General features: G+C 33.7%; 4 protein-coding genes across 4 annotated transcripts; 2 read left to right on the top strand and 2 right to left on the bottom strand.

Moving 5' to 3' along the window:
* Positions 1-3,024: 3,024 nt before the first annotated feature.
* Positions 3,025-10,865, top strand: ninaC (STKc_myosinIII_N_like and MYSc_Myo21 domain-containing protein ninaC). The gene is made up of 16 exons (XM_089708433.1): positions 3,025-3,324; positions 3,424-3,528; positions 4,810-5,189; positions 5,259-5,349; positions 5,418-5,699; positions 5,781-6,169; positions 6,252-6,803; positions 6,884-7,176; positions 7,247-7,539; positions 7,685-7,965; positions 8,166-8,315; positions 8,400-8,503; positions 8,931-8,999; positions 9,217-9,404; positions 9,695-9,891; positions 10,112-10,865. The coding sequence occupies exons 1-16, from the start codon at positions 3,034-3,036 to the stop codon at positions 10,854-10,856; spliced, it is 4,410 nt and encodes a 1,469-aa protein (XP_089564559.1). The 5' UTR covers positions 3,025-3,033; the 3' UTR covers positions 10,857-10,865.
* A 1-nt stretch (position 10,866) lies between these two features.
* Positions 10,867-16,559, bottom strand: LOC149490736 (uncharacterized). The gene is made up of 6 exons (XM_089708382.1): positions 16,290-16,559; positions 15,987-16,196; positions 15,743-15,889; positions 15,194-15,548; positions 14,679-14,793; positions 10,867-14,175 (listed from the first exon to the last, which is right to left on the bottom strand). The coding sequence occupies exons 1-6, from the start codon at positions 16,470-16,472 to the stop codon at positions 13,956-13,958; spliced, it is 1,230 nt and encodes a 409-aa protein (XP_089564508.1). The 5' UTR covers positions 16,473-16,559; the 3' UTR covers positions 10,867-13,955.
* A 2,247-nt stretch (positions 16,560-18,806) lies between these two features.
* Positions 18,807-23,459, top strand: LOC149490735 (lipase 3-like). Its single transcript, XM_089708100.1, has 5 exons — positions 18,807-18,978; positions 19,482-19,680; positions 19,846-20,207; positions 22,778-22,936; positions 23,053-23,459. Exons 1-5 carry the CDS (start codon positions 18,838-18,840, stop codon positions 23,431-23,433), a joined length of 1,242 nt encoding a protein of 413 aa, XP_089564226.1. The 5' UTR covers positions 18,807-18,837; the 3' UTR covers positions 23,434-23,459.
* A 51-nt stretch (positions 23,460-23,510) lies between these two features.
* On the bottom strand, positions 23,511-26,050 carry LOC149490734 (uncharacterized). Its single transcript, XM_089708088.1, has 6 exons — positions 25,829-26,050; positions 25,468-25,590; positions 24,595-25,365; positions 24,307-24,427; positions 23,929-24,101; positions 23,511-23,528 (listed from the first exon to the last, which is right to left on the bottom strand). Exons 1-6 carry the CDS (start codon positions 26,048-26,050, stop codon positions 23,511-23,513), a joined length of 1,428 nt encoding a protein of 475 aa, XP_089564214.1.
* Between the last annotated feature and the right edge of the window lie 176 nt (positions 26,051-26,226).

Raw genomic sequence — 26,226 nt, 5'->3', positions numbered from 1 at the left:
GGTAACAAAAATTAAATAAAATTGGTGGAATAAATAAGAACGTAGTAATTATTTTAATAGTTAAAAATCTTTGCAAAAAACATTACATATTCACAAATTTTTGATCCATGTAAAAAAGTGTATAAATATTAGCTACCAATATGTTAACTGTTATTAATTATTATGCTATCAGTATTAAATCTAGACAATACTTAGAAAAATCAATTATTTAGACTTGTATACATTCCCTGTTGTAAATAAGCATTCCTTTAAAATCATTCCAGTGCCGTATTATTTATTATTTTTAATATTTATTTTAGATTTAATGCAATTTGTAATGTTTTAATAAAATTTTCTAGAGTATCATGCAGTTTTAGTCCCCTACAAAAGATTTAAAATTATTCCTTTCCATCAAATTTGTGATTTTTAGAACAGTACTTCTTTTTATGGAGATAGTGTTATATTAGAGATCCCAGTTTTTTTTTTGTTATAAAAATCACAATTACAGGCTATCCCTTGATTCTTAACCACAAGAATGTTAAAATAAATAATTAAATTGAATACTATGTAAAATAGTTGACGCTCTACATTGTGTCAATGTAAAGGCAAAAGTACCTACCTATTTCCTTTTTAACATTTCCGAACTTTATTAAAGGACTGTTCTATAATTATTGATGTAACAACGTAAAATGCTAAACACCCTAAAGAAAACAAATCCTTAAATCGATAAAATATAAAAGACGCATCGAATATCCACTCGAAAAATCTCACTACACACGGATAATTTTGACTACTTGATCGTCGAAGCAGAAGCACTTACAAACAAACATGATAGATTAGTGATGTAACATTTTTGACAGCTGACTGGATACAAGTAGCCCTTTTGTATGTTTTGTACTGTATCCGTGTGTATTGTTGATTCTCAATGCGTTTACAAAGATGTCAAAACTGATTGTAACGGTACTAGGTGATCGATTTGATAAGAAGCTTTTGTTTGGCAATCCGGTTAATGCTGTCGAAGAAAGTATACGACACATGTATTATTAATTCGCTACTGAATCGGTCTTCACTATTTCTTAGCATGGAAATTTTTGATACGGCATACAAACAAATTTGAACCTTAATAATGGAACAGGCGGTTCTGTTTACAATGCAATGATTCTTTATTTTTGCGAATTACCTACGAATCCTACTTATCCTTGTAGCTTTTTAGGACGTAATTTAATTATTTGCAATCACTTGAAAGAAGTGTTTATATCATATCAATATAAAGGCAGGTAGCAAATAATAATGAATATCCTTTCAGTTTTTAACAAACATATTCGATAATACTTGTGCAATGCAGGAAACTATCAGGTAAACAGTTTTAATAATATCTAGTGGTACAGTTTTCTTAGAAATATTCGATGATTCGATTTGATGGATTAACCCATGATTAAAGTTCTTGCATATGAGTAATTTTTTGTCAAAATAGAAGTATATACGAAACATACATGATAATATAAGTGAGCTATGTGGTGGATTTGATGAAAATAACTATATACTATATGAACTTGAAAATATACTCGCCATCTTTGAATGCTCCCCCCACTCCCCCATGCAACTATTTCACTGTACGAAATATTGAATCGTAAACAATGGACTATTGTTAATTATTTAAAATAATAATTTAAAAAATATATTCATGAGTTTTCAATCTATAGTGGTTTAAAGTTAACTCAAAAATGGACCATTTTCGTAAATTTTCTAAAAAATCTTAGAGAAAGTGTAAGAAATGTATATAGTATGCTATGTATTCGTGATCTACTCAATAAGCTCTTTCATTTGATACCCCACACGGCATGTTTTGGAAATTTTTATTTTTTTCTTTGTATGCCATATTTAATTACCAAGGTGCGGGCAGGGGGACCACAAAACTGGTTGGCAACATCTGTCTATAGGATGTCTGGGATCTATACAATATATATCAGAAGTCAGATTTAGGTCCGCGATTTTTGCAAACGAAACTCCACTGAGAGTCCGGTCTATATAGGAAAATAGATATTTATTTTATTGATTAAGTGATCCATACACGATCGGATTTTTAGTTTAAAAATAGATATTATAATCATTATAAAAATTATTTCTATATTATTAAAGTTTATGAATTACTAGCGGTTCGTCCCCCCTTCGAACGTGGTGATCTTTGACACTTAGCGATCAATAAAGTTCAATGGTTCCTGAGATTAGCGCATCAAACAATCAAACATCTATATGTATTTTATAGTAAAAATATATAAAAGTTTTCATAAAGGAACTCGCTATTAATTGAAAGAAAGAAAGAAAGAAAGAAAAAAACGTTTATTTAATGACACAAAAAATACTAATTAATTAATTTTAATTGCTACTTTTCACTATACACACAGCTCACGAAGGCATTGGAAGAACTTAAATGTATATCAACAATATTTGAACTAACCGCATATTTCAATTATTAATATTTATTAATTATTAATTATGCAACAACCATAACCTCTGTTATGGTTTATGGGCGACGCAACCTGCTTAACACCAGGCAGTGCGTCCGCTCGTTTGTCTCCCCATAACATTAAAAAAAAAATTAATCTTCATTACGAAAACGCAGATTTATATTTATATAGATAAGAAAATAAAATTGCGTATCTTTCCATCGTGTATGGGCGGCTTAATTTAACCTTAATAGCGTTACAATAGTAAAGAGATTATTTCTTTTAATACCATGAAGCCCCGGCACTTTTCAGGGCTCGTCGCTACTGGTTTAATTTCCCACTGTGAGTCGTGAAATCGCAACAAGCGGACACGGTAAGGTATTTTGTTTTATAGAATTTTAATTCATAAATTATAGATTCATTTTAGTTTGAATTACGATAGAGTTTATTTTAGTTTGGTGTTTCTTTATAATTTACATTGAGAGCATATTTTTATAGAATTGTCTTTTCTTTTAAAGACTCACAAATTTAAAAATTATCATTTGGTAAATCAACGAAAAATTGGTTAACCCATGAAACTCAACCAATAGTTATATAAGAAGTAAAGATGAGGGACGGATTGAGTATATCGTCCTTGGCGAGTCCACATGACCGCTACAAAATCGAAAAGAAACTTGGATCTGGAATTTTCGGAAAAGTTTTTCAAGCAACAGACGATCAAGCTGCAGGCAAAGCAGTTGCTGTAAAAGTAATTACCTTAACAGATTCAAAAGAACAACACATTCAAGATGAATATAAAATCCTAAGGGATTTCACTAAACATCCCAATATTATTGACTTTTACGGCGTGTTCTGTGAACGTTCTGAATACGCTAAGAAAATATGGTTCGTTGTCGAGGTAAGTCCCCATTTCAATACAATATAAATTATGTTATCAGAATCGTTCGAATCGCCAGTATATTTTCCCGTATGTGGCATAATGCGTCGTTTCTTCCAGATTTGCGAATTCGGATCTGTCATCGACATTGTCAGAAAATTGAAAGCGGCGGACAAAAAAATGTCCGAGGAACACATCGCTTACATCCTCAAATATACGATCAAGGTAAGCCCACATCCGAATGACTATAAACATGTCGTTCGTCACATGCAAGTGGATGGCTGTTTATAAAACAAAGGGCCTGCCAGTCGAGCTTTCAGCGAGTGAATCAATTGGTGCTTACTTTGAATGCAAACTCAATTGTTCTCGGATCTGTGCTCTCCGATTGTTACTTGCGTGACATCGAATAAAATATGGCTGCGACCGTCCACGTACTAAAATACTATCTAGGGCCATTACTTAAAATGCACGCCGCTTTATTCGATGTGATTCGCGACGCAACGGTCGAAGTTGTCGATGTGAATGTCTGCGCTCGACAACACCGTGATGGCCCCCCATCGCGGAGCATCGCTCAATTATCGTAAATAATGCTCGCACACAGAAGATATACGGGTCCAAGCTGCGGTAGCCCGAGATCCCTCAGACCCGTTCCCACTGACACACGGCCTCTCTTACACCCTTAGATATACAGCCTGGAATCCCTAACGCGGAATGATATTTAGAGCTCTGGCTGAATTAGAGCAGTTTAAATGGATATTATCTTTATGTAAGCCACTTGGTCCTCAATACGCGATGCCTCATTTACGTCGTGTCGAGTGTATTCTTCATATCGATTTTGTATTGTCTATCTAATCTTAGGACAGAATGTATTTATGTTTGCCGAGCAAAATCAATTTTAAATCTTGTATTGTGTTGTACACTATTCGTTTCATTACGAAACGCATTGCGATGTAGCGATAATAGAACATTAGATAAAATTGCATACGTATTTGTAGGTAAAAAACATTCCGCGTATAATGGTCATCATCACATTACGTATCTTACTTATAAAATTATCTTTCACTTTTATAAGTCTTACGTCCCGCTATTGCATATAGAGGCAGCCCTATTACGAGTCACAAACGCATTAACCAACTGATGTATCAGACAAGAGCTGCGACAGGCCCGCCTGATATGTATGCAAATAGCTCCCAATGAATCACATGGGCGTGGGCCATTGAGTGACGTTGATGGTAGCGTCATTGAGGCGTCACAGGCCATTTGTTAGGGCGGTCGCTCCATCACTCCGAGTCAAAGCTTTTCTCTCGCTATTGGCTCAATCTCTTTAACACAATGCAGTCATCTTTAATGTTTTATAAAATGGACTTTAATTTTCGTTTTAAAACTCATCATGATGTTACTAACACGACATTGTGTTTAAATACATGGTTATAAGGTTAATTGTTTCTAAATGTTCTATTTGTTTTGTTTCTTTGGGAAAAAAATCACATATGAATACAATTTTAGGCACTCGTATATCTACACGAAAATAAAGTGATGCACCGCAACATAAAAGCAAGCAACATTTTGATAAAGAGCAATGGTGAAATAAAAATCTGCGATTTTGCATTATCATGTAAACTTAATGATGCTCTCGATAAAACGACATCATATATCGGCTCGCCAAGCTGGATGGCACCAGAGATTGTTATTGGAGGCGAAGAAGGGTATGATAACAGAGTTGATGTCTGGGCACTTGGAATTAGTACAATCGAAATGGTTGATGGTAAAGCACCTTTCGAAGACATGCATCCTACCGGAGCGCTGTTCCAAATTGTCAGGAACCCTCCACCAGGTGTTGCAAAACCAGCAATGTCATCCAACGATATTAACGATTTTATCAACGAGTAAGTATAATATCAATTTCTATTTCTACAACAAAAAAGGTTAAAATACATAGCAAAAATATGTTTTAGGTGCCTTGAAAAAAATCCGGAGCATCGGCCCTTCATCATGGAACTGGAGGAACATCCATTTATTCAGTCCGTCCCAGAAAATGACTTCCATGTAAGTAAATGTTTATTTTTATCTTTTATGAATTTCCATGTATACTTAAAATTGCTCATATGTTACAGCTATCCACTGAGATAAAAATGTTAGCTAATGATCTACAAGAAAAAGAATTACCACCAAAAAAACCTGAACGAATCATAAAAGACGGTCTTCTAATCACTCAAGGAAGACACGAACCAGAAACAATGCAAGTAGAAGATTTAGCAGCATTAGAATACTTATCTGAAGAAAACATTTTAACAGAAATTCACACAAAATTAGAAAAGGGCTCTTTTATGTCTTTTATTGGCGATATATTGCTTATTCTAAATCCTAATTCTACTGATGACATTTATAATGAAGAGGTAAAGTAATGTAACTTAATTCTGAATAGGTATCATAATTGAAAAAAAAACTATGATATTAATACCTTAACGTTATTTCAGTATCATAAAAAATATGAGTGCAAATCTAGATCTGATAATGAGCCCCATATTTTTGCTGTTGCGGATAGCGCATATCAAAATGCTTTACATCACAACGAACAGCAGTATATTGTATTTTCTGGGGAAAGTAAATCTGGCAAAACAACAAATGTTCTTCATGCGCTGTCCCACTTAACTTATTTAGGCGCTATGAAAAATAACACAGGAGAGAGAATAAAAAATGCAACAACAGTTATTCTAGCCTGCATTAGTGCTGCCACTCCAATACATTCTAACTCCACACGAGGAATTTTCCATATACAAGTGACATATGGAAGCTCAAGTAAATTAAGCGGTGCTATATTTTGGTTATATCAACTCGAAAAATGGAGGGTGTCATCTACTGACATGTAAGTTGCCTTAACTTTAACATTTAAATTATATATTAAATAAACTACATATTAATTAACTATAATGGTTGAAATTATACAGGTCACATGCCAATTTCAACATTATGTATTACTTCTATGATGCGAAGGAAGCTGATGATAAATTGAGTGAATTCAGCTTGGAGAAGAATAGAAAACATCGGTATTTGAGAATTTTAGACGAATCAGTAAGGGGTGTTCAAGGAGCACGTGAAAATCCAAAAGATGTGAATGCAAAACGCTACAACGATATTGTTGAATATTTAAAAATGTTGGATTGGCAAGAAGATGAAATTAAATTTTTCGAGACTGTGCTAGCATCGATACTCGTACTTGGAAATGTAAGATTTAGAGATGGAAAAAATGGTTCTGCTGAAATAGAAAATCCAGATGAAGCTAAGAAAGTTGCAAAGTTGTTGTCCTTGGATGAAGTAAAATTTTTGTGGGCTCTACTCAACTACTGTTTAATAGAGAATGGATCTGCTGTTAAGAGGAAGCACTCCACTGATGAAGCTAGAGATGCTAGAGATACGTTAGCAAGTACTCTATACAAAAGGCTTATTGATTGGATGATAAATCTCATCAATGCAAAATTATCATTCATGCGATCAGTCTTGTAAGTTGGCAAATACAAAGAGGCACTTTGTTTTTTTTTATCATGCTGTTATTTTAATTCACTGATCATACTTCTTTCAGTGGTGATAAATATTCCGTCAGCCTAATCGACATGTTTGGTTTCGAATGCTACCATAGAAATCGATTGGAACAGTTGCTTGTGAATACAACTAATGAACAACTCCAGTTCCTTTACAATCAGAAGATATTTGCTTGGGAGATGCAGGAAGAGGAGGAAGAAGATGTTCCAGTTTTGCCTCTTCATTACTATGATAATAAGAACTCGGTTGATCAGCTAATGGCAAAACCTCATGGCATATTCTACATACTAGATGAAGCAAGTCGCACTGGCAGTGGACAGGAATTTATAATGAGTAAGTAGCTTTCAATTAATTGGATTGTGGATGAGGTATAAAAGATAATTCAATACTTATATTTTTTTAGGTACCATACGAGCATCCTGCAAAGGTCCATACGTAAAACTAGCTGGAAGTCACGAATTCAGTGTTGCTCATTATACTGGTAAAGTCAACTATGATACCAGGGAGATGGCTGATAAGAATAAAGATTTCTTACCTCCTGAAATGATAGAGACAATGCGAGTTTCCACTAATGCTACGATGCAACAACTGTTTAAAAATAGGCTCACAAAAACTGGAAACCTTACTCTTGCTCCATGTGAATCTTCTGCAAATCGAACAAAATCACAAAAAGAAATGGAAAATATTAAAGCACGGGTACGTAAGCTTAATATTGAATTAATGTTACTTAACTGTTAAACCAGACATAGTTAGATAAGTATTTATAAGAGTACAGCTAGGAATAAGCCAACGAACAGTTAAACCTGCGTCCTCATCCATGAAACCATATAAATTCTTTCAGAAATTCAACACCGTGTCCAAGGGCCAATACTCGCAAGTGCGTCGAATGAGGACAGCCGCTGCTACCTACAGAGTGACAAGCTTAGAAATTCTGAAACAACTGTCAGCTAGTGGCGGAATACACTTCGTTAGATGCATCAGAACCGACTTGAATGATAATCCCCGCGGCTTCCAAAGCGAAGTTGTTAAGCAACAGCTGAGAGCAATGGCAGTTTTGGACACAGCAAAGGCTCGTCAATGCGGTTTCTCCTACCGTATTCCATTTGCTGAGTTTATTCGAAGGTTTATATAAATTACAATAAAACATTTTCTTACCTTTATTGTTTAATAATATTGATTGTTACTCTGGATTTCATCATTTTTGTTGATGCGACAAAATTTGGAGTCATCACCTTTTATTTATCTCTAGAAATAATCTTATAATAAATACATAGTATACTAACCTAAACATCAAATTATTGTATGTGAAATTTGCATTTCAGATATCGTTTTCTTGCATTTGATTTCGACGAAAATGTAGATGAGACTAAAGACAATTGCAGGCTTTTATTGATTCGACTTAAAATGGAAGGCTGGGAGTTGGGAAAATCAAAAGTATTTTTGAAGTATTACAATGAAGAGTTTCTATCCAGGTAAGAAAATAATTTTATTTTACATTTATGGCTTTTTCCAAATAGGTGAATTGTAAGTAATCGACATAATACTTAATTTTACAGGTTGTATGAGACGCAGGTCAAGAAAATTGTAAAAGTGCAGAGCATGATGCGGACATTCTTAGCAAAAAGAAAGGCCGTGCAAAATAAATCGAAAGTGATGCATAGTGAGTGAAATAAAAAGTTATAAATAAGGGCGCTTACAGACGGACGGAATGTTGCCATCTAAAGTGACTGTGATACAAGGAATCGTAGCGCCTGTCGGAAGATAAATAAAAAGTCCGACATATGCATTTTTGCTAACATAATATAGCAGGCGAACAATTATAATAATTAAAAGAAAAGAGGAATGGATATAATTAAAACGAAGTTGTGATAGTTTTAACTATTAAGCTCACTGTTCTTTCAAGTAGACCAAACAAGCGAAGCTAGTCTATACGATTAATGAGTAACGATAGTTCGCTTTTGAAGTATGAAAATATTTAGATATAATATAAGTAAAGAGGCTATGCAGTCACTGTTGGCAATGTTCCGTCCGTCTGCGCTCCATCATTGCATGCAACCATAACTACCCACTTTAAAAATCTCTTTCAGTCAAGGAGTTGAAAAAACAGAAGTCCGCCGCAATGAATGACGAGGAAGCTGCTTTAGTGATACAGAAAGGTAATTTTTAAAAATCTAAGTATTCATCCTATTTTAGACAGCTCGATTCGCGTTAATATGTTACGTCCTACATGCCTATACTATAAGATTAAAATATTGTATTTATCATCGAAATGAGGCAAATATATTTACGTTTCTAGTAACGAGATTATCTTACTTCAAAAACATTATATTATACCATATCAAGACCTTACCTATTTTCACTCTGTTTTTCCAGCATACAGAGGATTTGTCGTTCGCAAAGCATATGGTCCGCTTGTCAACAAATCTACTGGACAAATAGACGAAGAGACGTCGTCTTTTCTGAAGCGCTTTGCGAGGAAGTGGAAGAGCAGATCGCTGTTCCAAGTGCTGCTGCAGTATAGAGCAGTGCGGTACCAGGATTTAGTGAATCTGTCCCAACAGGTATGCTCCAGCACAACCCTAAAATATTTAATAACGGTTTATTAATTTTGGTAAAACCACTAACATTGTATTATTCTGACACAAATACTTACATGCTGATTTTAACTACACTGCTGTCCATATGATACATTTTTATTTATAATATCTTCCACGTTATTTGAGGAATTGTACGTTATACTTGTATACGTAGTATATTATTATTAGTCTGTGGTTATACACTATAGAAAATTTGTACGTTAACACTTATGTTAGGTTTTACTTGAAGATTTATATCATCGTTGCTTTTACAGATACACATTTACAACCAAGCACTCGTGGAAGGCTTACTAAACACAAACTCCTCTGTATTACTAGAGCGCATAGATCCTCACGCCAAAAAAAACTTCCTCGGAGACCCCCGTCCCACAGTTTGGAAACTACCCTTCCGACTTGACGAAATCCAATATTTCGATACATCGCATATGTGTGATCCCAAAGTCAAAAGCAAGTACGTATCAAATATTAATTCATTTTCATAATAATTATCATTGGTTACATTTAAATGCGTTCTTGTATACCAGAAAGTTTTTAAGAATCTTGAAGGTAAACTGCGACTTACTTTACTTAGTCACTATCTTGAATACAAAAACGTATAATATGCAATAAATTTCTAATTAAGCTCGCAGCATACCTCTCTCTAATTCTAACTAACTGGTTTCTCATTATAGTGACACATTTGCCAGTCAATACGATTCCGACCACGAGCAGTGGGACGAACCTTTCAAACATCGGTTTAGTTCTTCAGGCTCAACGACGAGCAGAACGACGAGTACACAGACCCTCCTTAGCGTGCCCTTCTGCAGAGATCCAACGCAGCCCATGCCAAAGCTCCCCGACGAACCCAAACGCGTGGAGTACACTCCCAACAGACCTGTGGTCTACAAAAAGAAATACGTCACTTCCCCCCAGAAATTTTACCAACCACCGACACCTTGGGCGTCCAATATGGACGAGGATTCTGATAATATACACAGGCGCAGAGCTAGCTATGGGGTCGATTCTGACGCGTGCGATCCAATACGCGAACTGCAAGCTCTGGCCAAATCTTCTGGGGAAGGAAACGACGATGACAATCCCCCGTTCAACTTTCAAGCTATGTTGAAAAAGACGCCTAAAAATAGAGCGTCGATGAAGCGATACGGGGAGATGGAAGACATGCTTGAAAGGAAGCAAGCTCCACCCAAACGACTTATTGCGCCGATGGGTCAGACAAATGCTTACGGACCAAGGCGTTCAGAAACAGCTGGAGATCTCACATACAGTGCTAAATCCCCGCCTCCTACCCCAACCTCACCTCAAGGCAGACACACATCTAGTAACTATAAGAATAATCAAAATTACATCGACAACAGAGACGAGAAAGTTGAAATAGCACCGGGTATTTCCGTAGAGGGCACCGTGACTGACTTGTAAAAGAAAATGCTTTTGACTTTCGTAAAAATATATTTGAATCTCGTTCTTAAATCTAATTACTCTAATATCATGGTGTTACATATACATCTGACAATTTTATTGTTAAAGCCATAAGTTACGTGTTAATTAATAGGTCAATAGATTTTTGTTGTATCAAAATTGGAAATTTTCGTTCTGAGTATGAAAATATAACCTCTATGCAATTAATTGCTAAACTCACATTTCAAACCGCGACATATTCATGACATCATACAAAAATATAATATGCTTTTGACTATAATTAATCTTAATAAATTGCTTTGGTAACTTATTATTATGAGTACTTAAATACTATCTATTCTTAATTAAGTGGTCGTGTTCTTATAACTAAAAGAAAAATTCAAGGAAATTCAAAGTTTTAAATGTTTGTTGTCCCTTTAGTTAATTATTGCTTAAATATAAATAAATTAGTACCACATTGTCATGTTATAAAACGCTAGGCTTTTTTGGGGTTGTATAATTCTAAATATTGTATCCAAATTTATTAACCTTATTTATTCTTTTGTTGAAAAATATTTTCAAAGGCAATTTCTTATTTATTTACGTATGCGTTAAGCTCATTCCTATCATTTGTACAATAATTTGATATGTTATTCAAAATATATAGCGGTGTGATTTTACATATTTATTTAAAAATGTAATAAAGTAATAGTATGTGTTACAAATTGTTGTTTTTATTAATTGACCCTAATTTGTTTGGAACAAATGTTAGTTTTGCCTGTTTAGAGATTATAAAAATTCATAATATATTATTAGTTATAAAAGATATAACCATTAACCACTACAATGGATGAAGTTATGTATCTTAATTTCTTACGTATTTTCTTGGTTATATTGTCAAATAGCGTAAAACAAAATACAATATTATGGACAACGAACGAATTTTGTCAAAACTTACTCAATAAAATATAAGTTTTGCATATTATTAACGCCATAAAACGTTGTACTGGACACGAGTGAAACCCAAGTAATAAAATAGTTTACATTGAGCTTTAGCGCTTCGTTTTTGTAATGTTAAAAAATATATGAAAGGGTACATAAGATATTTTTGTTACACAATTTTTATATAATTGATAGTCACACCCTTAATATTATTGCTTCATAATTGACTTAAGACTAGTTGAATACAATACATGAGAATTATAAAAATATTTTTCAAATCTTAAGCTCTATCCACACAGTCGATTCAGTAGATATTATTTTTAATGATAATCTTTAATAATAAAATATTTAATGTTTATATAAAATAATACACAATACTGTAGATATGAACAAAAATTCCTTCAAATGTGAGAATCTAATTCATTGATAAGGCGAAATACATTGAAAAAATGTCAAAAAATATCGCATTAAAAAGAAAAACCATTTTCCTCAAAAAAATGTAGATTAATAATTTAATAAATATTCAATTTTATTTCATAATAAATGAAATTTAAAACATTGATAAGTAAATTAATGACTGCCAAGTGCCAGCCTAACCATTACAATATAATTCAAGGAATTTTTTTTTTCTATTCTAAAAACATTAGTGTAGATATTAATTACTACCTATAAAAAGGTAATTCGTATTAATTATACATCGTTCGAAATAGAATCGATCCTTAATTTAAATAATAAGCACACAAACCACAATGCATTGAGGTAAATTTTATATATTTTATAGATATTACTTATCTAATCATAAGATTCTTAATCTAGACTCTGACTTGCGTTATGTGAGATCAAAATTAAAAATACAAATTAGAATAAACTTAAAATATTTACTTTAAAAATTTAAACGCATTATGCAACTGACCAAAAAAGTATTATTATTTTATTATGGCAACTTTTGTCATATTGACAACTCTAAATTATTAAACAAGGTTATAATGATTAACCAAAAATGTGAAACATTACTTTAAATTATAAAAAACATTTTATAAAACGACCAGACTTATCTCACTAATATTAATTTACCAATCTCATATAAAAATATATCAAATCCCATTATGAGTATATATTATTAATAAATATAAGTAATTTATGTGAAGATTATTGCTTTCCACACATGTAAATATTCATCCAAAACATACATTTATATCAGTGTACAAAAACCACGACAATGACGTCACCATATTTATAACGCCTACAGACAAATATTACGCAGTTTCGCATAGTACGAGAAAGTTTTTCTTTATGCGTCGAATTTTATAAATATTAATATTAATATCATATATGTACCATCATAATTTTCAAACAAATCACTATATAGGTATTCTATAAATAGGAAAGACGGAAGAATTATAATTTTTAGAAATCCTTATAGATACATACTCTTATTTCTTCGTAAATATATTATTTTATATATTTTACTTTTACTCCAATAAAATGTAAAAATATATGTAAAAAAATATGGATGTTTACAAAATCCGACGTATAAAAAATATGGAATCGCAACGCGCGTATACCACACCATTCATATCTACGAAGATATTTTAGTACATAATATAAAATTCATCCAACCTAAAGTCCATAAAATTCTGATCTCAAGACTTATTACATTCAATATCATCTCTAAAAAATACCCCTTCCTACAAATAAACTTATTGGCACATATATTAAAAATTTTCAAGAGACTCTCAATATCAAACTGGTACACACAAATATCATTTCATTGAGAACAATAATATTATAAGTAAAAAGGTGTAGATAGTTTACCAATACAACATTCGATCTTCAAAAACGGTACACTAACGCACACACGATTAGACTCATAGTGAGATGGCATGATTCAACTATTGTGAGCGAAAAAGAGACAACTAAGGTCAATTCTAGAAAATTGGCCAGAATTCCACTTGCCTCTAACATAACTTACGGAGCACTTTTCCTATCTACACATTTTTACTTATAATATAATAGATACTCTTTAACATCGTCAATCTTGCATAAACAACAAAATCAATTCATCGGCAAGTTTTCAAAAGTTTTACAATACATATATTTTATAGGATAGAAAAAATTATGAATGGCAAAAAGTACCTGCCTTCTCTAATGTTTCATCCTAAAAATGTATCAAGTAAACTAATTAGTCTTCTCACTTACACCTCCATTAGCGTCCATACCGACTTGTCCTAGTAGTTGTGCTACACTGGGCTCATTAAGGGTCAGTACAGCGTGAGCTTCCACCATCACTACAAGGGAGTTCCTCGCTTCTTCGTGGGGAACACCGTGCGTTTTGGTCGCGTGGGAATACCACGCGCCTGTGGATGGCAACACTGATACGCACCACTTGCAGGATAATCTGGAATGAAAATACAAGATAATTTATATTTATAAATTTCTTCTATCTTCCCTCTTCCTCTGGCCCCGCAAGACGAAAGACGAGGGTTCGAATCCTGCCACGCGATCGTTTTTTTTTTTGTCTTTAAAATTTATATTTATTAACAATATTTATTAGAAAACATTAGAGCGTAGATTTCTATTAAAATTTCCTCCTATCCATCTCAAAATTACTGACAACTACTTGAAAAAAAAGTCCCATAATACTATAGTTGTGTAACTAAATATAAAAGATTTCTGATAGATAAAAGATATACTCTAACTCTTAGAGAACTGAATCATTGTTTGTATAATGTGGTGTGCTGATAAGTTAAGTGAAATTGGCGTATTATTTTGAGTCACAAGTGCATTTTGTAATTTAATATGATGACAAATGTATGCACCTGAGTTGCACAAGTGCAAATTAATGTATGTATTGCTATAAATAATACAAAAAATCTTGTATAAATGTAATCAAAGACTTACCTGTTCGTCATATGCCGTGACTTAACATGTCTGCGTCTATATCCCCAGCTGTTGTACACTCGGGGACAAAATGGACACGGAAATGATGGATTTGCATATGTTATACCAGATTTATCTGAAAATCATTGGAAATGTATATGTGAGATTGTTTCTATGGAATAAATAAAGTTAAAAATGATCAATAACTATTAACCCATTGACCACCGAGCGGCCCGATCGGGCCGAGACACAATAGATTTTCTATTGTGTCTGTGATCCGAGGACTGACGGATTAACATGTACTATATTATGCACAATAAATGATATATAGAATTCAGACTGTACATTACTAGTGCTAGCTATTGCCTGTAGTAAATAATATTTACTATGGCAGTCAGAGATCATATAAAAATCCAGCGGCAAAATAATTTTTGTAACCAGTCTAGAAGTTTCTAAGATTTGTATGTTGTAACAATATCTTCATGTTTATATTGTTAAATGTGTAAAAATAGAGAAAATTATTAAGTTCAACTTACCCTTATCATTAAGTTCATTGCTAACAAAACCCATGTTATCTGTGGCTATATTCAAAGACTCCACTATTGTTCCACTCTGCAGTACCGTCTCAACTTCTTTATCTATTTCAATTTCCTTTTCATCTTTGTCCTTTTCCAAACTTGTATTTAAACATGGCTGAGTGCTACTCACTTCATTTATCCATTTCTTTGTCGTCTCATTAGATGTAAGTAACTTATTAGAAGGGGTATCGGAGGTGACTGAGTATTTCTTCTCTGTATTATCATCAAGCACTGCAATGTCTGTGTCATTTGTGTTGTCGCCAGAGTAATCGGTCAATGGGGAATCAATGGGTTCTATTTTAGGTGTTATATTCTGTTAAACATAGTAAACATTAGTATGAATATGACAAAATAGTTTGGATAAAAGAAAAGTATTAAATGTAGACTCAACGCAATAGAAACTAATGACCTACATAAAATTATAAGACAAGAATGGTGGACATTTGTGTGTGGGTTGCCATGCAAACATTTATTTTAGTATTTATAAAGAATATTTTTTATACTTACATGAGCTTTAATACTGTCAGAATTAGATACATTACTTGTTGTATCTGACTTTTTAACTTGCATAGGTTTCTTTACTTTATTATTATTATCTTCATGTTCACTCTTTTTACGTTTTTTTGTGTTTGTTTGTATGCTTGTTGTAGACTTCTAGAAAAAATATAATCAGTATTGTATACTTAGTATTTATTAGATAAAAGTTATTATAATGTTATGACGTACAAAATATATATTTCAGAGTACAAACCTCTTCTTTTCTTGTATTATCTTCTTCACGACTAGTTTCGCTTCCTGTAGACAATCCACAGATCCTTAAAGTCTCAGCAGTTTTTAAAAGAACTGGCAGAAATTCTTCTGTTACATTAACTTCTCCATTATACATAAACGTTAGAAGAGTCCGTAAAGAGTTCGTGTTGATGTCATGAAGCACTATAATTGGATCCTTGTGGGGGTTTTGCTGAGAACAAACGTGGGCGTTAGATATATGTTACTCACGTACTTACTAGTGCCAAATGTTCAAAGAAATCTGTAACAATATACTATTACTTACCTGAAAGATAGTTCTAAATACTGTGCTGTTGGCAGAAAGAATAACTTTATGAGCTTTAAAGCTATGCCCATCTGAAACTAGAGTGACGTCCGATAAGCCCTCGTCTTTAAATAATTCCTTCACATTGTATAATATATTGTTCTGATAGCCATTCCACTTTAAACTTATTTCTTGATTCGACATAATGTGCCTTCATGCAGATTGTTTTTAAAAACAAAATAATACTAATCGTATGAAAACAAACAATAATTAACATGTATCAATAGCGCGCTGAAAGTTAACAATAAATGTTGCCATTGCATGCTGGCTTTCATTAATTTGCCGTTGTGTTACCATTCCTAAAAAATTTATTACTCAAATATTTTGTAGAGAATAAATTGAATTATTAAAAAAAAATATTAAAATAATTAAATTATTTAAATTTGTAGAAATTTGTGAATACAATAATTATAATTATTACACAAGATATTCGTAAAACGCTTTATACATAGCATTTACCGTATGGTTGTTGGCTGTTACACTGTGGTTGCAATAAGTTTATTCATAAATGGTGACCACACCTTTAAATGATTATTATTGACAATATTATCCTAATCTTCAATTAAATCATATTCTAATGAATACTTTTCTCTTTGAATAGAAGTTTCCTTCCAAGCCGAAGTAAGAAATATCATGTTTACGAACAAAAATAATATTCTACAATAAATAGGTACTAAGATAAGTATCTGGCTTACCTAAGGGTATTAATATATCTAATTGATTTAAATTGATTCAATTCTAAGGATGAGACTAAATGCAGATGAAAAAGCCTTGACCGTTTTTTATTACCGATAAGAATAAGAAGGCCGATTATCAATTCAAATTTATTTAGTTAATTAGGTACTAATTTCGCAACACAATGATATTATCTATACCTACTGTGATTATGTTTTGTTTATTCACATAATTCCGATCGGAAAAAATACATATAAAGAAAATCCATACTAATATTATAAATGCGAAAGTAACTCTGTCTGTCTGTCTGTTACTCAATCACGCCGCGGCCGTAACTACTGAACCAATTTGCATGAAATTTGGTATAGAGATATTTTGATACCCGAGAAAGGACATAGGCTACTTTTACCCCGGGAAATAGGATAGGTTTTATCCCGGAAATCCCACGGGAACGGGAACTATGCGGGTTATTTGACTGCGCGGGCGAAGCTGCGGGTGGAAAGCTAGTAATTATATATATTATATATCTTATTAATATCTACCCTTGTTTGTACACTGTACAATGTTTCCTTTTTTCTCTGATCCGCAATTTGATGTACCTACTTATTTAGAATACCTAATTAATAAATATTACATTAAGAAAGCGCTTATTGTCCTTTCTGTATTTCTTTAACAATAATAATATGTCCCACAACACAGTAAAGTTCTCTAAAGGGCCTCTGCGTGTTGGATCCGTGTCCCCACGTAAGCCTTCCTAAGGACCGGGTACCTTCCTTATGATGGTACCCGAGTATTATGGAATTGAGATACATAATAATTATTAATTAGGTAGTGTGTGGACGATAAATACCTACTTCTATTGAAAAAAAAGACGGGTTGCACTCCGGGAGTGCCGGCAGAAGTGAAAAGTTGATTATTAACGTTGAGCATGTTTGTTAACCATCCGTCTTAAGCCGGGTATCCACTTAGGTTCGCCGTGGATTGCGAACACTGTATGCTCCGCGAACGTGAACGTGTACAGTGTACACACTTAGGCTGCAACATCAGTGCTCCTGTCGGAGCGCTAAATTCCGCGCTCCGGTCTCCAATAGACACACGACAGACGGTCAGTGCAAACATGCCGTCTCCAGAATTAGTAGGAAGTGCAGCTTATATTTTGATACATTATATTGTGATGGAATACAAACGACCTCCTCGATTTTGGCAAGCTAATATGAATAAGGGAAGAAGAAATAATGAAATAATGCATATATTCATCATTTCATCGGACCACTCCATGTTCGCGAACTTAACAAACACACGCTCGCGTCCACGAACAAACTGCGCTCCCCTTTGAGTTCGCGCAAAAAACCGCTTCCCGAGCGCTCCGCCGTGCTCCGATCGTGCTCCAGTCGCGCTCCGCGATCACGACGTATCCATTATGTTTGGTTTGCGGAGCGGGCGCGTTCGCAAACCACGGCGAACCTAAGTGGATACCCGGCTTAAACGCTTTTTCGCAGGTCACGTGTCCTGACGCGAGTTTAAGATTTAATACCCAACGCCGCTAAAAAAGTTTTCACTTCAAAAATTGGTTATATGTTGTTGTTAGCATTGTAAGTATACTCAACAATAATAAGAAAAAGCATAATAATCAGTACGGCAAATGCAAAATACTCGACAAATGCAAAAGACTCTCTACATCAACACATTCAAAGCAAAGCGAACCGAGGACAACTAACTAGTTAAAGTTATAATAACAATTAATCCAAAATATCAAAGATATCATTGAAGGGTTACTTATCATTGAATAATCTCTGAATTAGTTACTCATTAGTTCTGTGAGAACAGTTCTTACATGACGAAAATGTTGTTTAAACTTTTTATGGTAAAAATTATACTAGCCTTTCATGTTATTTACGTACATTTAGAAAATACTAACGATTTCGACCTAAGGGACACAGATCCGAGTATTATAGAAGATGCTACTTTGGATACGGTGAGATGATGAAAATATTTATGTATTTTGTATGCTTCTGGATTTTTCAGCGTTCTCCTCAAAAAAAAATATTAGTTCGTATTTTTAACGTGTTTTATTTTTTTATACTTACTCGGTGTGGTAATAGCTGTACTTAAATTAATAGGAATCAAATTTAAAATGTTATGTGACCAACAACCGTTAAACACATTTTTTATATGTCGTGGTCTTGTAGGTATCTACTCCGCTTGAAGAGATTTGAAAATATTTGTTCATTAGTAATATTAATTATAAAATAATATGTATGTGTAACATACAAATCGGTTCACCAGTTAAAGAGCCATACTGCCACAGACGACTCACACACAAACACAACAAAAATAAAAATGTAGAGTCAATCCTAAAAGACGGCGGGATTTTTATTTTGCTTTCCAGTTCGCCTCTGAACTCTTCTATATTCTACTCTTTTCTTTTAAAGTCAGCACGAGGTTTATTTTTTTTTTTAAATAACATACTTTTTTTAGTTCACGTTAATTAAGAAATATGGATTCCCTTGCGAAATACACAGGGTGTATACGGAAGATAAATATATACTGGAAGTACACAGGGTTCCATATGGCAAACGTAATTCAACGAGAGAGAATCGTCCTGTGGTATTTTTGCAGCACGGTCTTTTATCCTCGTCCGCAGAATTTGTGCTAATGAGACCCGACAAAGGACTAGGTTTGTAAAAGCTATACATTTCTATATTTATTTATCTATCCACAATTCTAAAGAATACAATAAGTAATATGTTTATATGCAAAACAAATGCAACATATTATATTTGTTTATTTACTTCAAAATATATACATGAGTTTGAGTAAAAAACCTTGAACATCATTACAGCATACCTCCTAGCTGAAGCGGGCTATGATGTCTGGATGGGTAACGCAAGGGGTAATACATACTCTCGGAACCACGCGGTTCTAAAGCCCACATCGTCAGAATTTTGGAAGTTTAGCTGGCACGAAATTGGCCATTACGATGTCCCTGCTATGATTGATTACGTCATAAAGGAGACGGGAGTCCAGAAAATACAGTACATTGGCTTCTCCCAAGGGACTACCGCGTTTTGGGTCATGACTTCTACTAGACCGGAATATAATGACAAATTTCTAGCCATGCATGCAATGGCGCCAATCGCGTATGTTGGAAATATTCGAAGTCCAGTAATCAGAGCAGTTGCCCCTTTCACAAATTCTTTAGAAGTGAGTTTAATTACTTATTATTTAATTAAGATTTTACGTATAAGATAAGATAAGATAAGATAAGATAAGATAGCCTTTTATTTCAGATCAAACTTAAGTCTAATACATACATATAATGAAAATGAAACAATTGCAAAAACTAACAAACTATTCACTATTTTAATTATTTTAATATTTGGTGTTTCTTTATTTTCTGAAGATCTGTTTGCCAATCGGCAAAGGCCTCCTCCAACCGTTTCCATTCCGATCTGTCCTGAGCTACTCTATTCCACATAACCCCTGCCACTTGTCTGATATCATCATCCCATCTTTTCAGCGGTCTGCCCCTCTTCCTTTTTCCATCTCTAGGATACCATCTTGTCACTCTTTTACTCCACTTGTCCTGGTCTCTTATCATATGTCCCGCCCACCTCCATTTGAGTCTTTTGATTTTAGTAACTACGTCTATGCTCTTAGTTTTATTCCTGATGTCATGGTTCTTCATTCTGTCGGATTTCCTAGCATTCAACATACTTCTTTCCATGGCGTGTTGACAGATAGCGAGCTTGCTTGTTGTCTCCTGAGTGAGAGCCCATGATTGACAGCCATACATAAGGATTGGTAATATGCAGGTGTTGAATAATTTACCTTTAGTGCTTATGGGAAAGTTTTTATCTTTCATTATTTCTTTTAAGGCCCAGTATCTTTTCCAGCCGCTTGTGATTCTTCTCTGGACTTCTTTGTACATAGGTTCTTTTTGAGTTATGATCTGTCCTAGATAGATGAAGTCGTCGGTGTAGTTTATTTCGGTGTTCTCTAATTGTATCATGTTCTTGTTTCCGTTTGTCATCAGTCTAGTCTTCGCCGGATTCAATTTCAACCCTACTTTTTCGCTTTCTATTGCAAGTTCTTTTAACATTATGCTTAGGCTCCCTGACGTTTTGGCGAATAGCACAATGTCGTCGGCGAATCTCAAGTGCGTCAGCGATGCTCCATCCACCATGATCCCGTGATGTTCCCAGTTAAGCTTTCTGAAGATTGATTCTAATACGGCAGAAAAGAGTTTTGGGGATAGGGGGTCTCCTTGTCTTACACCTTTTTCAATTTTGAATGGAATACCTTTCTTTTCAAGTTGAATCCTCGCTGTGCCTTTACTATAAACGTTTTGTAGGAGCCGAATGTATTTGTGATCAATTCCTTGTTCCACTAGAGCTTCCCATATTTTCACATGCAGGAGAGAGTCAAATGCTTTGCTATAGTCTATGAACGCAATATAATAAGTGAGTTGATATTCGTTGTACTTTTCCAAAACTTGACGCACTACGTGAATATGATCTATAACTGAAAAGTTCTTTCGAAATCCTGCCTGCTCGATAGGTTGCTGTTCATCTAACCTTTTTTCGATTCGTTTTAGAATTATCTTAGCAAAAATCTTGTAGATGTTGGACATAAGACTAATTGGACGATAGTTCCCTATGTCGTGTTTATCTCCTTTCTTATATAGCAGGGTGATATTAGTAGTTGTCCACTGATGCGGAATAATTTCGGTTTGTATGATGTTGTTAAACATGTCTGTCAAAATGGGTATTAAAATTACCTTGCTCTTTCTTAGAATTTCGTTCTGTATTCCATCAGGTCCCGGTGCTTTATCTTCCTTTTGCGTATCAATTGCTGCATTAACTTCGGATTGCAAGATAGCAGGAACATCTGAAGGTTCTTCTAATTTAACTTCACCTTGTGTAACATTGCATTCATAAAGTTGCTTATAATAAGATGTTGCTTCTCCTAATATGTCTGTTCTACGATGATTCCACTTATCCCTTTTGCTTTTTACTTTAACGATCCAGTCCAGAGAATTGGATAATTCTTTATAGGCCTTTTTTACTCCACCTGTTTTCGCTATATACTTTTCAAATGCTTCCATTCTTATTTTCCTTCTATCCTTCCTTATGTTGGTTCTAATTTCTTTGCTAATTTTTGTGATATGTTTTCTTCTGTCCTGTATATTTCTTGTGCTGATTAGATGGTTTCTTTCTTGTAACAGTTTCATAGTACTTGAGATTTTACGTATAAGTAATTATTATTTTTTCTTTGTTTTTTTTAATGTTTGACCGGGGAAAAAATATTTTATTGAAGAATATAATATTCCATTACTTATCAAATTATTATTATTAAAGGGTGTTTACCTGAGAGAACTAGAAAATGTTATATTTATCCAAATCTTATACATATATAAAAATGAATCCCAAAATGTGTTGGTAAGCGCATAACTTGAGAACGGCTGAACCGATTTCGTTAATTCTTTTTTTATTATATTCCTTGAAGTACGAGGATGGTTCTTACGAAGAGAAAACGTAAATATGTACCACGGGCGAAGCCGGGGCGGACTGCTAGTATATAATAATTATAGGTACCTAAGTAGGATACAATAGGGTTGGATTAAATAAAGTATGTGTCATCTCTCATTCGGTAAAAGCCTAGTTCTTTATCTCAAGTGTTTAGGTACTTGTTGACACGTACAATATACAGTGCTTAATATTTTAAGGGTCCTCCAGTTTATATCGGTCAATAGATATTATTATTTATTACAGCGTATACTAAAACTCATAGGAGCTAATGAAATCTTGCCAAATGGGATGCTAAACAAATTAGCTGGCGAAAAGTTGTGTCTCGAAGAAGCGATAACTCAAGTTCTCTGTAAGAACTTACTGTTTCTTTTCTGCGGATTTGATGCAGAACAATTAAATACTGTAAGTATTGTGTATTCTTTGAAGACATCGCAAATTTTGATCATATTGGCAATTGAATTTGTGACTATAATTAAATCTTCTTTTGTCTATATTCTCATGAATTATTAATTTTTCAGACCATGCTACCAGTTGTTTTAGGACACACACCAGCAGGTGCGTCAACGAGACAATTTATACATTTCGGCCAAATGTATAAATCGAAGAAATTTGCATACTTTGACCAGGGTTGGTTTCGTAACAGACGCAACTATGGCACCTTTAAGCCACCTTCTTACAATATTAGTGCTATAAGAACACCAATTTTCCTCCATTATGCTGACAACGATTGGCTTTCAACCCCAAAAGATGTCGACAAATTTTTTAAAGAAGCTAAAACAGTGGTCGGAAAGTACAGAGTGCCGTTGGACAAATTCAACCACTTGGACTTCGTTTTTGCAAATGACGCCAAAAAGTTAATCTATGACCGTATTATAAGAATCATGTCACAGTTTATATGAAAAAATAAAAACATTTAAATCTATAATGGACATCATTTATTAACGAAATACATAACGGACACACATTTGCTCTTGAATTATTCAGTGGTTGATACCTGAAATAAAAACTCAGAATTAATACAAAATATTTTTTATTTGATTATACCTATTGAATTTACATTGACAACCCAATAATCCATACTAATATTATGTATGCGAAAGTAACTCTGTCTGTCTGTCTGTTACTCAATCACGCCTAAACTACTGAACCAATTTTCATGAAATTTGGTATGGAGATATTTTGATACCCGAGAAAGGACATAGGCTACTTTTTATCCCGGGAAAATGACGCAATCCCGGAAATCCCACGGGAACGGGAAGTATGCGGGTTTTTCTTTGACTGCGCGGGCGAAGCCGCGGGCGGAAACCTAGTACAAGTTAATATGGCTCATAGTATATGTTTGAAGTTACAGTATATATGGTATGGTTTTATTATTTTAATAACAAAAAACTTACAAAAACTGAAGCCGAAGACACCGAATGCACTGACATTGTGGTACGTGATGGCGCCGACTTACTAGACGTTACATTGAAATAAGTAGCATTGATTAGAGACGTCTTCTTCCTTTCTGGTCTCTCAGTCACTATAGAAATTTCCCGTTTAACAATAGATCCAAAGGTTTCTTGTACTAGAAATAAAACATTACTCATAAATACACGATACCTTAGTGAAGTTACTACAGGCTGACAACGCCGATCTAACCATAATAATCAACGCCGTATCGATGTACAACGGTCTACCAATGAGACGTAAATTAGAGTAATCTTGTTACAGAAAACGGACTGGATGGGACTTCTTTTTTAGGTTTTTATAAGGAAGAAATAAAAAAATACCTTTATTCAAGAGTTCGATTGGGTCTTCTTGCTTATTACAATATTGTTCTTTAAGAGATCTTTTTACCGAAGGCTCGTTTGATTTATGTATCACTTGTAAAAGTGATATGTTTTTATAATTCTAAAAAATAACAATGCTGTTATAAATTAAACCCCTCGTTTTTTTCCAAGTTCACAAAAAAGTAAGTTCTAGAAATGTAGAAATATTATCTCTTTAAAAGTGAAATGAAACCAACCATAAAACATTTACTAAATGACAAGCTACATTATGAAAATATTATGCGGTACCTGGTTTTTGCAATTCTTTAACGTTATTATCATCTCTGAATCGGTACTCATAGGTAAACTCTCGTCACAACTCTCAAAGGGTTCTGGAATATCTTCAATTGGGTTTTGCAAAGTTGGCCGTGCATTGTACGCCTTATCCCAATTATGCGTCCTATAAATTTGCTGTAATTCCAATCTCATTGATACATTTTCTTTAGTGAGTCTACTCAATTCAATATTCTGCATTTCTAATCTTTTTTGCAAATAATCAACATTATTTCTATACGCAACTAGATCGCTATTTTCAAGATCACACGTTTCACCACAGTCGACTGTTTTTATATTCACAGATACGCTTTGATTAATCTTCTTACATGACTTTTTGTTTAAAACAATGTAACTTCCTCCTGTTGCTACACATTTGTCTTCTTTTATAATAATATTTGGTTTACTTTCTATTGGTGTGAGTATTTCAATATCATTGTTATATATTTTAAATCGTATGGAACTTATCGGTTTATCTATTTTTCCATGTGATCTTGTATAGTCGTCTTTAAAATGATTGTTTCTAGCCGGCATTGAGTTTTTTACATAAATAGCTTGTTCCACAATTTCATCTTGAAAAGTTTTAGCTATATTTTGAACACTAGTATAATAAGCACTCTTACACTCGTCTTCAGTTGGAAGATTGATACGAAAGATTTTTTCTAAAATGATTCTCCAAAACATTTTTATATTCTTAAGTGCTTCTAAACATTTTTCACATGGCCAAGTGCTTGTTTCAAATTCTTCCTTAGAGGATAAGGAATTTAAATTAATAATTACTTATCAAAGAGAATTATAGACAAATTTGCTAATTCATGAATCATGATACAGAAATTGTTACAAACTTACGTCTTGAAAATACTTTTCAAATGCTTCTTCATTCTTCAGACACTCTTTGATAGCATGAGTAGACTCGCAAATGCTCTCAAGGACGACTTTAGATTTACAATTTGGATGACAGCGTGGAGCTACCTGTAATGCATGTACATAAATATGATATTGTAGTACATTGTCATACTTTATCATCCAAATTTTATAGGAAACTAATGAACGTCATTTAAAGTAGCATTAAAATGAACCTTAAACTGATGGGGAGATTAGCTGTTAATATAATAAAAAGCAAAGAAGATTATTTTAGGTCTTGAAGCTTTGAGGTCCTGGAATTCAATAAATATTTCAATTCAATACACCTATCAAAAAATATCATTACCTTCGCTCGATTCCTCCAAGTCATATTTCTTAAAAAGCTGGACACAGTACTTGTGGGTAAAACACAAATTGGCATGTCGCTTTTCATCCAATCCCTAAGGTAACAGTTTCGTGTTTGTAAATCATGACTCCATGCTCTAAGGTCGACACAAGAATCATAAGATTTTATCTTGCCTTCGTTTCGTGACAATAAGCGCAGCTTTTGACGATGTGAACAGTTCATTGAATACGATATGGACAAAACAACCCTACCTACATCTTTATTATGAAATTGTTACGCAAAATTTCGAGTTCACATGAGATGTAAAAATCCAATTGTCACATTATGTCACCGATGATCAGCCGAGCAGCCGAAAGAGTTTGTATTTTATAGGTAAAATATACTTAATAATTTATTAT

The sequence above is a fragment of the Colias philodice genome, chromosome 2 (genome assembly GCF_061535455.1).
Source record: "Colias philodice isolate Cphi_HAF_F1 chromosome 2, ilColPhil1 Martin Lab GWU primary, whole genome shotgun sequence".
In the NCBI taxonomy this organism is placed as follows: Eukaryota; Metazoa; Arthropoda; class Insecta; order Lepidoptera; family Pieridae; genus Colias; species Colias philodice.
This window is presented reverse-complemented; position numbering and strand designations above follow the sequence as displayed.